General features: G+C 43.2%; 2 protein-coding genes across 6 annotated transcripts; one reads left to right on the top strand and one right to left on the bottom strand.

Moving 5' to 3' along the window:
- Positions 1–8: 8 nt before the first annotated feature.
- On the top strand, positions 9–7,237 carry LOC131698701 (tryptophan--tRNA ligase, cytoplasmic-like). Of its 3 annotated transcripts, none has more exons than XM_058992097.1 (11): positions 9–249; positions 1,341–1,493; positions 1,623–1,836; positions 2,290–2,398; positions 2,757–2,876; positions 3,299–3,481; positions 3,652–3,752; positions 4,342–4,454; positions 4,796–4,969; positions 5,861–6,001; positions 6,933–7,237. In XM_058992097.1, exons 1-11 carry the CDS (start codon positions 181–183, stop codon positions 7,089–7,091), a joined length of 1,536 nt encoding a protein of 511 aa, XP_058848080.1. In that variant the 5' UTR covers positions 9–180; the 3' UTR covers positions 7,092–7,237. The 3 variants fall into 3 exon arrangements, with proteins under 3 accessions (XP_058848080.1, XP_058848082.1, XP_058848083.1); XM_058992099.1 differs by having other exon boundaries at positions 1,337–1,493; XM_058992100.1 differs by having other exon boundaries at positions 146–249; positions 1,372–1,493.
- Positions 7,238–7,470: 233 nt separating this feature from the next.
- On the bottom strand, positions 7,471–12,598 carry LOC117973954 (solute carrier family 25 member 47-like). Of its 3 annotated transcripts, XM_034927795.2 has the most exons (6): positions 12,365–12,596; positions 11,175–11,218; positions 10,565–10,636; positions 10,028–10,210; positions 8,734–9,007; positions 7,472–8,248 (listed from the first exon to the last, which is right to left on the bottom strand). In XM_034927795.2, exons 1-6 carry the CDS (start codon positions 12,399–12,401, stop codon positions 7,980–7,982), a joined length of 879 nt encoding a protein of 292 aa, XP_034783686.2. In that variant the 5' UTR covers positions 12,402–12,596; the 3' UTR covers positions 7,472–7,979. The 3 variants fall into 3 exon arrangements, with proteins under 3 accessions (XP_034783687.2, XP_034783686.2, XP_058848089.1); XM_034927796.2 differs by lacking the exon at positions 10,565–10,636 and having other exon boundaries at positions 7,471–8,248; positions 12,365–12,598; XM_058992106.1 differs by lacking the exons at positions 10,565–10,636; positions 11,175–11,218 and having other exon boundaries at positions 12,365–12,403.
- Between the last annotated feature and the right edge of the window lie 3,033 nt (positions 12,599–15,631).

The raw sequence follows: 15,631 nt of genomic DNA, 5'->3' as shown, positions 1-15,631 counted from the left end.
CATGTCGGGAATTCGTGATAGCAGCAGGAGCTTCCATTGACCTCATGTGTGTGTCGATGTTTACTGGTGTTCTCAGACTCGATACGCGCGGTAAATAATGTATTTTTTTTTGTTGTAGACGTAATTTCGTTGATCCCGGTTTCCGCGGGGTTCCTGTTGTGGGGTGCCCTCGTGTTTCTGATGCAATGTGCTAATGAGTGGAGCTGCATTTCTGAAACCGGCTGTGACTGTACACCTTTCTCCTCCTGGGTAAGATAAACATTGACAGGTCTTTATATTCACTATGCTCTCCTCTGTAAACATTAAAAAAACGATATCCTGGCGTAACATAATACTCGACATGTTCAGATTTTCTGGGCAGTGCCCCAGACTGCGAGCAGCGTATGTGTGCAGCGCATACCGGTGGAGTCGCTTGGTGATAATATACGGGCTGCCTGCCTAACCTGTCAAGTGACTGTCTCAAGTGTCATTATTGAATTATAAATGCCGATCATCTTAGAGTTACGTGTTCAGATCAGAGAATGAACTTGTTGTGCACTAAGATTACAGTAAGTGATCAATGTTGTTGAAGCTGACAGCCTGGGATGATTATTATTATTATTATTATTATTATTATTTATTTCTTAGCAGACGACCTTATCCAGGGCGACTTACAATTGTTACAAGATATCACATTATACATTATTTCACATTATACAGATAACACATTATTTTTACATACAATTACCCATTTATACAGTTGGGTTTTTACTGGAGCAATCTAGGTAAAGTACCTTGCTCAAGGGTACAACAGCAGTGTCCCCCACTGGGAATTGAACCCACAACCCTCCGGTCAAGAGTCCAGAGCCCTAACCACTACTCCACACTGCTGCCCTTCTTGGGATCCTTCAAGAAGCTGCTTGATGAGATTCTGGGATCAATAAGCTACTAACAACCAAACGAGCAAGATGGGCCGAATGGCCTCCTCTCGTTTGTAAACTTTCTTATGTTCTTATGTTCTTCAGTGATGTAAGAGCCAGGTAACTGCAGCATAACTGTAGTCCCCATTCATTCATTAATCCACTCTGTCCCACCTGCCTCCTCAAATCAAGGCTGATCTTGTCTTCATCATCGTTTGCAGGGAATGGTTTAAGACCCGCACTGTAGTTTTAGCCAAGCTGGTGGAATTCCTCAAACTGTTTGTGTGTCTTGTTTGCGTTTCAGTTTAGTCATGCAATGCAGACGTGCCAACAAGGAAGCAGATAAGGCTCCCATTGCATAGCGTCTTACCTCTACACTGTGGACAATCAAGCTCGTAGTAATTTTTTTATTTATTTTTATTTCAAACTTGTATTAGAAAGGCAGCTGTCTGCACTCTTGCTCATATTCTAGCAGACACAATGACTGATTCTCAGACTGACGGAGCTGCAACTGAAAGCCCAATGGAGTTCTATGAGAAACTCACTGCGCAAGGGGAAGCAGTGAAAGCGCTGAAAACAGGAAAGGCTCCAAAGGTAGGAAGAGAACCCTTTAAGCTGTACTTTATTGGGGATTCAGTGCCTATGAAATGAATGAAACCTTTTGGAAATGATCCCAAAGGAAGCTGTTTTGTTTTTATGGATTGAGATTTGTGTTCCCTTCAGGAGGAAATTGATGTTGCTGTGAAGCTTTTATTGCAATTGAAGTTGGATTATAAAAGAGTCTCAGGGCAGGACTACAAGGCTGGCTGCCCTCCGACGGACTCCCCAGCGTCAGGTGAGAGTGTCCCTGCAGCTGCGGAGGACGGAGACGACCTCGTTGACCCCTGGACTGTAGCCACTTCAAACGCTAAAGGAATAGACTATGAAAAACTCATTGGTGAGCAGCACACTGGCTAATCATTAGTATTTGTTGTTAGATCACACAGTAGAAGATGAATGATTTAGCTATACAGAAATCTATTTCAAACTCCCAGGGGTAGATACGTGTTGTGTTAACTGATACAAACAGGAATAAGGAAGCGTCCAGAGGGTTTAATCCGTGACAAAAGGCCTTACGATACTGTGAACAGGCAGCTATGCTATATATTTACACTCAAATACAAACTGTAAAAACTAATTATAGCAATGATTATTGTATAATATAAATAACTCATGAATATACTTTCTGTATGAAAATTCAATTGAAAAATTGAAAAAAAAAGAATGAAACAAAAACAGTTTTGAATTATTCTAATCGTGTTAACCAGACTGTATTATGTTGGGGGGGTTGGAAATGATCTTGTGAATCACAGATGGTATATTTTTGTTCTTCTAATGTGCAACCTGTCAGTGCGGTTTGGAAGCAGTAAGATAGAGGCAGAGCTGATTGAGCGGATGGAGAGAGTGACGGGACAGAAAGCACATCGCTTCCTGAGGAGGGGGATCTTCTTCTCACACAGGCGAGTGCAGCAGCCCTGCCCCTCGGCTCTGTCTTTATAGCACAGCGCTGGCTTACTGTCTCGTTGAATCAGGTCTTCGCTCCTTACCCTTTCACAATGGGTCCAAGGATGGACTCTAGAGGGAGCTGGGTGGTTAAATATTCCCGTTCTAGCTTGGAGAGTCTCGGAGGGAAACGTTATTAAATAAAATTAAAAACGTTTTAACTTTGCTTAGGTTTGCAAACATGTTCACAGCGCTCGTACGGTGATAACTTGTATCTCTTGGCTAATTGCATTTCACAGAACCCTTGTACTCAATGTGGTAGTGTCTCTCTAAGAGAGGACTGTATTGTAACTCCTGTGTTGTATCGTTTTCTAGAGACATGCACCAGATCCTCGATGCCTACGAGAATAAGAAGTCGTTCTACCTGTACACAGGCAGAGGCCCTTCCTCGGAGGCCATGCACATGGGGCACCTTATACCTTTCATTTTTACAAAGTAAGTCAGCAGAGCCACAGGAAACCCGGACCCGCCGAGCTCAGCTAATCTGCTCGCTGTGTCCGAGGGATGGAGGAAAGAAGCCAGACTATCCTGTGATAGCACAGTGTGCACAAGATCTTAATATGGGTTAAGGTAAAGGTGAGCTGTATATGCCAGAACAGATTGGCCGTTTACTGTATTTAAATTCAGTGCAAAACCTGTGCAATATTGGGAAAGTGCACAATCACTGACCCGTCATAAAAGCACAGAACAGAGTCCTGTGAAAAGCACAGAACAGAGTCCTGTGAAAAGCACAGAACAGAGTCCTGTTAAGTCACTAATTTAAAGAGTCTCTGAAGCAGGGAAGGTTCTTGTGGCATTTCTAATGATTCACGGGCTGCAGGTTCACGTCGGTCTGATGGCTCTCTTTGGAATCCCAGGTGGCTGCAGGATGTGTTTGACATTCCCCTGGTCATCCAGCTGACCGATGATGAGAAGTACCTGTGGAAGGACCTGACACTGGAAGACTGCCACAGATACGCTGTTGAAAATGCCAAGGATATCATCGCCTGCGGGTTCGACGTGAACAAAACCTTCATCTTCTCCGATCTGGACTACATGGGGTATGATCACCGATCACAAGTAAAAACAGCTTGGTATAATGTAATGTTAAAACCATGAAGTGATGTAGCACTTGTGATATGCATTCCACAGTCTGGGAGCACAGCAGCTGAAAACTCTCTCTCTCCCCCTTGCTTTTCATCACTGTACTAAATGATATGTTTTTCTGCAGCATGAGCTCCGGATTCTACAGAAACGTAGTGAAGATCCAGAAGCATGTGACATTCAACCAAGTGAAAGGGATCTTCGGCTTCACAGACAGCGACTGCATAGGTACTGCACAGCGCAGCCGCATCAAACAGCGCTCGGTTTATTCATGGATTAAAGTGGCATTTCTGTTTAAAATGACAGGCGCCTTGCTGCACTTCCCCACCCCTGTCTCTTTGGAAGTGAGTTGGCAGTTTTTCGAAGGTGTGCCTTTTAAAAGATCTGTATCGTCGAGGCTTTTGTCACTGTCCATGCCACACCGCACCCCAGGAATTCGCTTTCAGTAAAATTAGGGAAGGGTTTAAGTTGCAGGTATGCAATAAGACTCCTGTTCCAGGTTTACACTGAGCTTAGTAAGACAGGCTTTGTTTTTAAAAGTAATGCACTCGTCAGGTTTTTGCAGTAATTTTGCAAATAGTTTGCTGTTATGCTCCACATGACATTGTGGATGTCTTTTATAAATGATGTCTAAAATAGTGTTTGTTTTTGTAATCTCCAGTATAAAATTAGAAGCTCATCCAGTACTAGATCAATCTGAGTTGATTTGTGTCGGTTTTCAAATGATTTATTTATAAACCAATCCCTGGAAATGTCAGAAGTGATCGATTTTCTAAAAGGAATTATCGACACATGTTTATTTCTCCTTTGTTTCCAGGAAAGATCAGTTTTCCTGCAATCCAGGCGGCTCCCTCCTTCAGTACCTCATTTCCACAGATCTTCAATGGGAGGAAGGATATTCAGTGTCTGATCCCATGTGCGATTGATCAGGTCAGGAGAAAACCTTACAAAAAACTGCAGGAACTAAAGATCAAGCGATTCATGCAGATGAGTAAAGTCTAGTGGCTTCAGAGCATGTTATGCTAATGAGAGTAGCATGATTGGCTTCAGAGCATGTTATGCTAATGAGAGTAGCATGATTTTTAAGCCTTGCATACCAGAGCCATCTTAGTGAATGTATTATTCTTGGTGGATTCGCATTGTATCATTTTCTGTTTCAGTCCTCACATCCTGGTGACTTTGTAAGACTCAGAATCACTCCAGTAGCTTGTTTTGCAGTATGTGTGTTTGTGTGGGTTCTTGTTCATCTGCTCTCATGGCAATGGTTTCAGGACCCCTATTTTAGGATGACCAGGGACGTGGCCCCTCGGATTGGCTACCCCAAGCCTGCTCTGCTCCACTCCACTTTCTTCCCTGCCCTGCAAGGAGCCCAAACCAAAATGAGTGCCAGTGACCCCAACTCCTCCATCTTCCTGACGGACACTGCCAAACAGATCAAAAACAAGGTGATGCTTCAAGACACGGAAAACACTGAAACGTCTTCAAGATCTCTAGTGGAGTCGGTTATCATTCAATGTATTTAGTTTTTTTTTGGTATTTCTAAATTTAGCAGCTTATATTCGGCCCTCATCTCTTTGTCACTGGTTGATTCTGGTGATGTGTTTGTGTTGTAATGGTATCTTGGTACAGTGTGTTTCTGTTATAACCTGGAAACACAATTGCATTATTTTACCAAGGTCACCTCCATTAATGTGGAGAGCCACTGGAATAAAACATTGGTAATGAATTGGAATATTCTACACTGCAGGAATCGACTGTATTTGAAATATTATCCAGTATTAAGATTGTCCAGAGCCTGTCCCTCCTAATGCAGCTGAGACAGTAAGGGGAACAGTGGCCACCTCCGGAGGTTGTGAACAGACACAATATATATTGTGTTTCTTTTTTGTGAGCTCCACCATGCTTTTTATATCCCTGGCAGTGATAAGCAAGTCTGGTTGCATTTGAAAGCAAGGCAACCCTCTGTGTCTGCGCAGCAGAAACAAATCCACTGGCATCTTCAAGGACTTTTTTGGGAGATAACACATGGATAGGAAGTTGTTATTCTATCATTTCAAGTGAATTAAACTAGGAGTCGTATTCACAGTTCCAGATGTCGCAGCATCCCAATCTGAAAAGCACTGTGCATCAATTTCTTTTCCTTTTGGTTACTGTATCAGGACCAGAAGCTGCAGCTAGAAATTAAGTGGGCAGCCAGATCAGAGGTTAGGAAATCATTTGGATCATTTCAGAGCACTCAGCTACTAGGAACCAGACGAGCATTGATGGAGCAAATGAATTCATCCCGTAGGTAAAGTTTCCTCATCAGTATTAATTGCATTTCTCTCCCCTCCCAGATCAACAAGCATGCCTTTTCAGGAGGCAGAGACACGATTGAAGAACACAGGAAGCACGGTGGAGACGCTGACGTCGATGTTTCCTTCATGTATTTGACCTTCTTCTTGGAGGACGATGAGAAATTAGAACAAATCAGACAGGTGTGTGTCCCAGCGTGCAGGCACTGCGCTCAGTCATTTATCAGCACAGGGCATCTCGTAACCTGGCCTATCTGCTATCATGTTACTTGTCAGCAGATTCCAGATTGAACCCCAAATCGGGTAGGAATGCAGCTCCTTTAATATAACCTGCTGAGACAATACACAGCAGCTCCGGTCTCCTCTGTGAGCTGTGCCAGTACTCTAAGACTAAGCAGCTCCAAAGCTCTTTTTAAATGAGGATGTCCTTTAGTTTTTATGCTACAAAGAGATTATTCAGATACACTCTCCACAGCCCACCTCAAACTGTGTGGAGCTGCGCAGAGATTCTTCAGATACACTCTCTACAGGGGAGGGGCACTGGTGTGGATTTTCTATTCCAAGTGAAACATGTGCAGAAACAGCTGGTTGGATTTGTGTGGATTGCTGTCTTCCACAGAGCCCAAGAACAGCAGCAATCATCACAAACCCAAGCAGCTCGTTGCTGCTGCTCTTAGGCTCTGTAGAGAACAGCAGTCCACACAAACCCAAGCAGCTTGTTGCTGCTGCTCTTAGGCTCTGTAGAGAACAGCAGTCCACACAAACCCAAGCAGCTCATTGCTGCTGCTCTTAGGATCTGTAGAGAACAGCAGTCCACACAAACCCAAGCAGCTCATTGCTGCTGCTCTTAGGATCTGTAGAGAACAGCAGTCCACACAAACCCAAGCAGTGGTTTCTTCACGGTTCATTTTGGATGGTAAATTAACCCGATCCACACCAATGGCCCTCGCCCGATTCCGGTGCAGAGCTGGATCCGAGTGATCTGTTGGTGCCACACTAAAGCAGTGCTGCTCGTAAAACAAGCACTGCCAAGACAGAAGTGAGTGGCAGAGCTATGTGTGTACTCCTTTACAGACCAGGGAGCTTTCCTATCAGTCTTGTGTTACTTTTCCAGGACTATACAAGCGGAGCGCTCCTTACAGGGGAACTGAAGAAGTGTCTCATTGAAACCCTGCAGCCCATGATCACGCAACACCAAGAGCGACGCAAGCAGGTGACGGACGAAACCGTCAAACAGTTCATGACCCCGAGGAAGCTGGACTTTCATTTCTAACTGGAGTCGAAATATTAACAAGGAGTCAAAACAGGGAGGCCTTTCTGTTCACAAAGGTTAGAGCTTTCAGATGCACACTGCTGTAACTAAATATGCAGAGATCGTGTTCTTTAATTCACAATAAATGTTCCATCAGATACCCTTAACTGCAGAGTTCTCATTCTTTACAATGTCGACACTGGCAAGTCATTTACTAAGATCCTTTTCACTACACGATCCTCTCTTGTGAGCACAGCGTTTCATTCATTCATATGCTGTTAGATTAACAATGGCACTTCACAGTATTAAAAACAAAAAAGGACTCGAACTGTGAAGACCCATTGCTAACGCAGACAGGCACAGTCGTACATTTATTTAAGAAATAATACCATGTTTGTTTTTTTTAAAACCTTTAATATGCTTAAATATACAAGTTATTTAAACAGTAGGTTAGATCAAATATAAATACAAACACTCTTTGTACAATTCAATTCTTTTCAAACTCTTTTAGAAATAAATAAATAAAATACCAAGGGCAGATTAGTGAAATGCTTTAGCTGCATATTTCACAGTTTTGAATTATTTGTGAAATGTCATTGGTAGGTGAAGACAAGTTTCTATAGGAAATCCTGTGTGTGTTTTTAACACGCATGCCTTGTGCCCAAACTCCATGCTTCTGATGCACGGAAATCTCTCAGTGCAGTGATATACTCTGAAGCCTTATTTTGTTTAATCATTTCTCGATTCTTCAATGATGTGCAATTTGATAAAGTGGCTGGCAAAGGCACATTGCATGAATACGTCCCCAGCTTTGGAAAACGCTGCAACACAAGCAGTTTCCTTGCTTTGAAATAACAGCTGATTCCAGTTGCGTAACAGTGCGGAGCCCCGTCTCGTGTGTGCGTTTTGCTATGGGATTAATTTCAGCACCATCTCGTACGTAGCGAACACCACCATGTTGACTGGGAAAGCGCGGGCGCAGTTCAGACCCAGCCCCTTGAAGAAGACCCTGGCCCCTTCCTGCCTGGCGCTCTGCGTGATGCAGTTCACTACTCCATTGTACCTTCTCTTCCCCAAGCCGTCCGCCTGCAGCCGAGCCTTGATCACATCCATGGGGGTGGCTAAACCCCAGGCACACGTCCCCGCACAGCCTCCAGCCAGGAGCACCCCTGACCACTCTGCAAATGAGAAGCAGCAAAACTGAGACAGCACGGCCTGGAGCCTACGCAATGTGGACTGGCTCCTTAAGGGCCACTCATTTTCTAAGTTCCTCAAACAGCGTGTGTAGTGTGCTGGCTTGCCCCCAGACAATCCCATGTGGTCAGACTGAGGTTACATGTCATGACACAGCTAAACAGCAGATCCAGAGCTACATGCATGAACAATGAAAACAGAAACACCCTGACCAATCAATGCAGCAGGGTAAGGGGCTGCTTTGAAGAGTGTGTTGACCTTATCAAGCAACAATGCACAGAGGGTTTGATCCTTGTTAGTGTCCTCGGGCCACTTTGATGATCAGAGAAAATATCCGATCTAGTAAACTGGCTCTACAGTACAGGAGGGTCATTCTATAGACTTGCAAACAACAAATGAATACAGAAACGGAAGCAGCTCTTCAGCTGGGGTGATGATTTTAGTTATCAAACTACAAAAAACTTTTTACCTGGTTGCTTTTGCCCAGCCGGTGTCAGCCACTCGCAGAAGATATTATAGGTTAGAAAGTAGGTAGCAAACGATGGCCCGTCTTTGAGCATCATTGCATGGGCCCCCCTGTAAAGCCCAAAGACGCCCTCCTCCCTGACGATAGTCGCCATGCAGTGCAGGGGGCCTTGGTATTTCACTTTCACGTTCGCGGTGGAGCCCTGCACAGCGTGCTCAGGCTGCGTCTGAGTCTGCAGTCGCACTTTAACTACGTCTGCAGGCGACATCACCACAACCTTGAAAACAGCAAGGAACACATGCGGAAAGTAAGCACAAGCAACGAAGCAGCAAACACGAAACACACACACACACACACACACACACACGTGTGGCTCTAGATCATGGTGTGCTGAACTTGAATCGGCATTCATCTCGTGCATTCTGTTTTAATAGAGGAGTCTCTTGAATCGTCATTGATCTCATGCATTCTGTTTTAATAGAGGAGTCTCTTGAATCGTCATTGATCTCATGCATTCTGTTTTACTAGAGGAGTCTCTTGAATCGTCATTGATCTCATGCATTCTGTTTTAATAGAGGAGTCTCTTGAATCGTCATTGATCTCATGCATTCTGTTTTAATAGAGGAGTCTCTTGAATCGTCATTGATCTCATGCATTCTGTTTTAATAGAGGAGTCTCCTGAATCGACATTCATCTCATGCATTCTGTTTTAACAGAGGAGTCTCTTGAATCATCATTGATCTCATGCATTCAGTTTTAATTGAGGAGTTTCTGAATGTGCTATAAAGGAAGTCAAGCTGTATTCGTGACTGGCACTGTGTGACCTGGTATATTGCAGCTAAATGAAGCAATCCCAGTTGTGCCCTGTTCAATCACAGGGGTACTCAGACAGCTTAAGGGGCCAGGGCAATAGGTGTTTGTGTACCCTTTAAAGAAAGCATACTTCACACATTCTCTTTCTAAAAGGCTGTGAGCTGACAGCAAGTTATTCTACATCAAAGCAGAAGATTTCAATGAAAGAGGCTAGCTGAGGGAAATGGTGCAGTAGCTACTGTATGTGTTTCCCCAGTTTCACAATGGTGTAAACTAAAGCTGCAGCCCAATTCACATAGTGGCACATTTCAAGCTGTCATGCAGTCTGGTTTAGATGTATAACATCATGATGAGGAAGCCGTTATTCACAAATTTGAAATGATTAAAGAGCCATGGGAAAGCGCACAGTATACAAGTATCTGTAGATCAGATCTCACCAGCAACCAAACCATTTCCAGCCTTGCACGGAACATACTGTACATACCTGTGCAGAGCCAGCTGCCAGTCCAGACAGAAAGAAATCCAGGTGAGCCGGCCTGGCATCCCCACTCCCGTAGCGGAACTGCTGTATGCACTGCAGGCAGTTCCTGTAGGTGCCGAAGGCCACGGACGAGCTCACCGACACCGTGGACACAGGCATGGACACGCCTTTGAAGAAGCCACTGAGCTGGAGAGCACAGAAAAGCAGGGGATTATTATATTATAGGAGGCTCTGTGTGGTCCAGTGGTTAAAGAAAAGGGCTTGTAACCAGGAGGCCCCCGTTTCAAATCCCACCTCAGCCACTAACTCATTGTGTGACCCTAAGCAAGTCACTTAACCTCCTTGTGCTCCGTCTTTCGGGTGAGATGTAGTTGTAAATGACTCTGCAGCTGATGCATAGTTCACACACCCTAGTCTTTGTAAGTCGCCTTGGATAAAGGCGTCCGCTAAATAAACAAATAATAATAATTATTATTAACCAGGACACACACTCTGTACATCAGCACTGTGCAGAGCAGGGCAGGGGCTTCACTCACTCACTCTCTCTGTCTTGTAGATGCTGTGAACACAGTGCCATAGCCCCTTGTAGTGTCTCTGGGTCTGCAGTCTCACCTAAACATGATAAACATGGAGTATTATTACTATTGTTATTATTATTAACTTAAGAGTTTCTCTGTCAAACATCAAGAAGAAAAAAACACATGCAATCTTAAAGGTAATTTGCAGTGAACAAGACAAAATGCAATGCAATGTTCCAGTGGCCCTGCTTCTGGACAGTCCACGATCATGATATTGGAAGGAGCTGGTGTCATAGTTTGCATGGAAACATTTCAAATGAATGACTTTACACGCCATTACAGTAATTTTGGACTGTATACAACAGGGATGGCAAGAAGACTCCCACTGCATAGCAGTTTGATCAATTCCTGGTTTAATAAGACACACCTGAGCTTGTTACCAGAACACTGGGGCTAATCAAGCACGTATTAAAACCTGGAATGGATGAAACTGCAATGCAATAGGAGTCTTATTTCCATCCCTGTACAATCTCAAAACAATGTAGTATTTGAAGCATTTAGACAAAAAGAATCATCTATTTGCATTAAAACCTATACAGAGATACTCATTTCTATTCAGATTAGAATTTTACCTTGACTGTATCCAAGGGGTAACCCACGAACACGCCTAGGGCTCCTATGGAGGATAGGGACACAGGTGTTAATACATCTAGACCCTGGAGAGCGAGCGACAGCGCCCTGGTTTCAGTGAGTTTAGTAAGCCACACCTACACTGGGGTTAATCAAGCATGTGGTGAAACCTGGAATGGGTGAAACAGCAGAGTCTGGTTTGGGTTGGTTTTCCTCAAGGTTATGGTTAGGAAAGAAATGCTTGTATGGTGGGACTCTACGACTTTAGGCTTCTGTTTGATCATAACTCAACCTGAGCTGGGAACACTGGGACTCTGAAGTGAGCACAGCTTGGGACAGCAGCAATTGACGTGATAGAAAACAATGTTACTCTCCTGCAGACCTGCGGTCACTTACAGTTACAGCAATTACAATGCTTTTCTGCTCAATTACAATTACAGCTGCAGTAATTACACTAACGAGTAACATAAACATCCGCACACATTAACATGTTCACTCGATTTATTCTGAACAACCAGAGCAATAATCACCGGCGTGAAGACGCAGACATACTAATAGAGCAAATGGGGTCGCCAACAAAGAGGCTGATGAATGACTAATAAATATCCGATTGAAGTGTAATCGACCTGTTACATCAATTACAACTGCGCAGGCGTGCCAGGGCTCAAACTACAACTGCAGTTAATGACGAACAACACAATTAATTACGGCTGCAGTCCTGTCGTGTAGCGGAACTTGTTTTAATAATACAGTGGTCCGATTGGACAGCTGGCGGATGAGGCTGTGTAAGGTGTTTTTAAAATCCACTCGTGATAAAATCGCGGTGCGGTGTAATCTGCACTTTCCTTTATTAATAACGTGTATATTTATTTATTTATGTATTTGTGGTGAATGTTTGATATTACAATCGCTTGAATTAACATATATATCATGTAGAGGTCATGCGGCCGGCAGTGTATGATCACGTGACCAGGCACTTGTGTTCTGTAGCTGTATCACTGATTTCATTTTAAAAATGCAGAATACTTACATACAACACAGACGAACAAAGGAAGGAAACGTATGGGCGCAATATGTACAATACATATCTACCCTTACCCTTGTCAGTCCAGTACTATCCCCAAAGCAAAGTGCACACAGTCCTATAAACATCACAATATTATTAAGCAGTAGAAAATAAAGTCAGGTTCACCTCCGATCGACCCGGCTGCAAAATCCGCAAAATGCATTCTTCTTTAACCTCTCTGAATCGTACCACGTAACACTGAAGCTGCGTGCAGTATTAATAAAATAAGGACAGAACCGGCGCTAGCTAAATCACTTTACAATCGTTTCAAATCCACTTAACCAAGGCAGTAGGGGTAGAAACCTGCGTACTTCCGAGCGCCTACGAAAATGTCCGAATCCATTCGGATGTCGATGCTGAACCAGCTGCCCATGTTATTGTACGCAGCCATTCACAAAGTGATGGAAAACGGGTTTGTAAAAATGGTTTCCGGCCGGGTACATTTGAAAACAAACATTTCCCATAATATCAGTAACAGGAGCTCTTCCAAGTATTAATGCCCTTTCAGGTAAAGCGAGAAACACGGGTCGCCCAGTGTGAGACCCACAGACACCCTCACAAAAATACTGACTTTAATTCATCTGAAACTTTAACATGCAAAATATTTTCAACGGCAAATTAAGATTTAAGATTTACAAGGCATGCTTGCATGTCTTTTTCTTTTCTTTTTTTAAATTATATTTCTATTGTTTCCAAAACCAATACAACAAATTCATTATATATGTACATATATATATATATATATATATATATATATATATATATATATATATATATATATATATATATATATATATAAAATAGAATGCATAAATATTACATCCAGTTCAATTCATATTGGCCAACCCTTTACTTGAACACAGTTCAATCAATAGCAATAGAAATGTAGCAGACTGTAGATGTATTTTTTCTTATTCTTGATATGCTGGCCTCCTTGTGGGACTGGTTGATTTCTTCCATTATGTTCAAGGACTTGGTTAATTGACCTTATAGTCAATGGTAAAGCAATCTCTTCCATGGGAGTGAGATGGCACAGTGGGCTAATTTTTTCAGTACTTTTTAGAACTTTTTGACAATAAAATATAAATCTTTTCCAGCAAACTCAATTCTGTATCAAAGAATATCAAACTCAATTCTGTATCAAAGAATATCAGCGTCACCTCATTCTGGACGTTGTGACAGCAAACTCATGCTGCCTGAGCGTGGTCACGGACTCGCGTCACGTCATGTCACATCATGTCACGTCACATCATGTCACGTCACGTCACGCCACGCCACGCCACGCCACGCCTCGCCACGCCACGCCACGTCACGCCACGTCACGTCACGTCACGGGACCATCACCCTCTCTGCGTGCTCATTGGAAAAGACTGTGCCACCTCACTTCCATGGAAGAACATGCTTTTTCATTGACTTAAAGTAAATTAACAAAGTCTTTGAAAATAAAGAAAGGAACTTCTGGATTCAAAGCCAGTCCCACAAGGAGGACCAGCACAACAGTTAGTGAATTAGCCCACTGTGCCACCTCACTTCCAGTTTTTTTTTAAGAAGCAGTTCCAATAATATGGGTGTAATATACCTGTGTAGCCAGTCAAGTCTCCTGCAGTGTTGTTAAGATAAGCAGAGGAGACAGTGCCAAGTCCCATTCGAACACCTAAGATCTTGGGAACCTCTATAATTAAACATTGCCTTGCCAATAGTGTTACTATGAGAGGGGAAAGGTGTGTGTGGGGGGGGGGGGGGACAGGGGGGGGGGGACTTCTGTGTTTTTCTCACCCTTAGGCATAACTGGCAACACATTAGTTTGAGTCACAGATTCCAGGCCAGGGAGAGAGCCCAGTGTTGCTTTCAATGGGTGTTTTTATTTGTTATTTTTCTACCCAATCTGCTGAATCTGTCAAGCCCTTTCTCAAAGTAAAACAAGAAAACCAAATACTGTATTTGTATTGGCATGCTTCCCCTGGAGGCCTCTCAGGGTGGAATTCAGTCCTGGTTGACAGTTTTGATATTCTTCATTGAGGGAAGGTTTAAAACCCAGTTGAGGGTGCAGGACCAGTAGAGTTTTTCAACTGCTCTCACAAAATATTAAGAGGAGGGACCGTCCAATTTTTCTGTACAAACAACATTTCTGATTGTGACGTCATGCCCAGTACACACCCCTGTGCTTATAAACTGTGAAAATAAACAATCGCTAATTGCAGGTGCGGGTAGGTTTGTTTGGCAGCTCAAGCTGCCTCTAAAGAGCTCCTGTGATTTGCTTATCTGGGTTTTGAGCACATTAACCCTGTAATGCCCAAGCAATTTTGAAACGAGAAAAGCAACTTTATTTATGCAACTAGATTCCATTTCTTGTACAAAAAATGTTTCCCCCCCCTGTCCGGCAACACATAATGTACTGCATGTGAAACACTGGCTGGTGAGGCTGGGTGTAAAACACTGTAATATGGAGGGGTGGCTGAGCATTGCATCACATGTGATTCAGAAACTGGCATTACACGGTTAGAAATGGTGCCTGTTGTTTCTGTAGGGGGATTGATCCATTTTCATGCCATGTACTTTGCAGTTTTGCTATCCAGCCATGTGATGTATTAAATGCCCGCGTGCCTTTGCTGTGCACTGAGCCTTCCCTCGGCTTGGCTGCTGAGCGAGATTGCAGCTTTAGACAGTTCTGAGAAGCTGGTGGGAGGATGCTGTTTATTAATACCGTGACTGAGCTAATTATAGAGCAGCAAGACTGTCACGAGCGCCTGTCCCTCCCTGTGCATTAGACTTCAATTGGTTCAATCGCTGCCAGTGACGTCTGGCTGGTTAAACAGGTCAGACGAGTTTAACAGCTAGGTACCGCCGGTGCCAGGAGTTTACACCACTCTATATATAGTGAACTCGCGTTGCTTCATAAAGTCGAATGAAACCTTCTGAACAGTGTTCACGTTAACATACTGAAGTACGTGTCTTTCGGCAGTCCTGTTTCTCTATTGATTGATCAGGTCCAGTTTATTCATCTACAGTATAAGAAATGTACACTTTTGGGACGAGCGGGTCATTTGCTTCAATTTCTGGGGAACGCTTTAGAACGCTGCTAATCCTAATTCCAGGATGAAAAACGGTTAATAAAAACTGCTGTTTTGAAAACAAACAAGCACGTCATTACACTTTGTTATTTATTTTTCTGCCATAAAAGGTGGAGGTTACAGGTAAACAATATTTAGGCAATGCAAACACACCAGAATTTCAAACATGCAAAACGATTAACTATAAATGCAGGAATAAACTCAACAGACCTCAGTTAATTATATCATAGTTTTTTTTTTGTTTTTTTTTTTTAATTAAATATTATTGCGTGTGGGACTGGAAAAGTTCATGCAGTCTGTCAGTGCTGGCGTCTGAGAACTC

Source organism: Acipenser ruthenus, chromosome 18 (assembly GCF_902713425.1).
Source record: "Acipenser ruthenus chromosome 18, fAciRut3.2 maternal haplotype, whole genome shotgun sequence".
In the NCBI taxonomy this organism is placed as follows: Eukaryota; Metazoa; Chordata; class Actinopteri; order Acipenseriformes; family Acipenseridae; genus Acipenser; species Acipenser ruthenus.
Note: the sequence above shows the minus strand (reverse complement) of the source record. Positions and strands in the feature narration are given on the sequence as shown.

Bases quoted from the DNA above. Each gene is read 5' to 3' on its own strand.
- LOC131698701 (XM_058992097.1), top strand. From the start codon at position 181: ATGCAATGTGCTAATGAGTGGAGCTGCATTTCTGAAACCGGCTGTGAC. The intron at 2,399-2,756 runs GCGAGTGCAGCA...ATCGTTTTCTAG, and splicing joins GGGATCTTCTTCTCACACAG to AGACATGCACCAGATCCTCG. The intron at 3,753-4,341 runs GTACTGCACAGC...CTTTGTTTCCAG, and splicing joins CACAGACAGCGACTGCATAG to GAAAGATCAGTTTTCCTGCA.
- LOC117973954 (XM_034927795.2), bottom strand. From the start codon at position 12,401: ATGCATTTTGCGGATTTTGCAGCCGGGTCGATCGGAG. The intron at 10,211-10,564 runs GTGAGTGAGTGA...TGTGCTCTCCAG, and splicing joins GCATCTACAAGACAGAGAGA to CTCAGTGGCTTCTTCAAAGG. The intron at 9,008-10,027 runs GTATGTACAGTA...GCTGTTTTCAAG, and splicing joins TGGCAGCTGGCTCTGCACAG to GTTGTGGTGATGTCGCCTGC.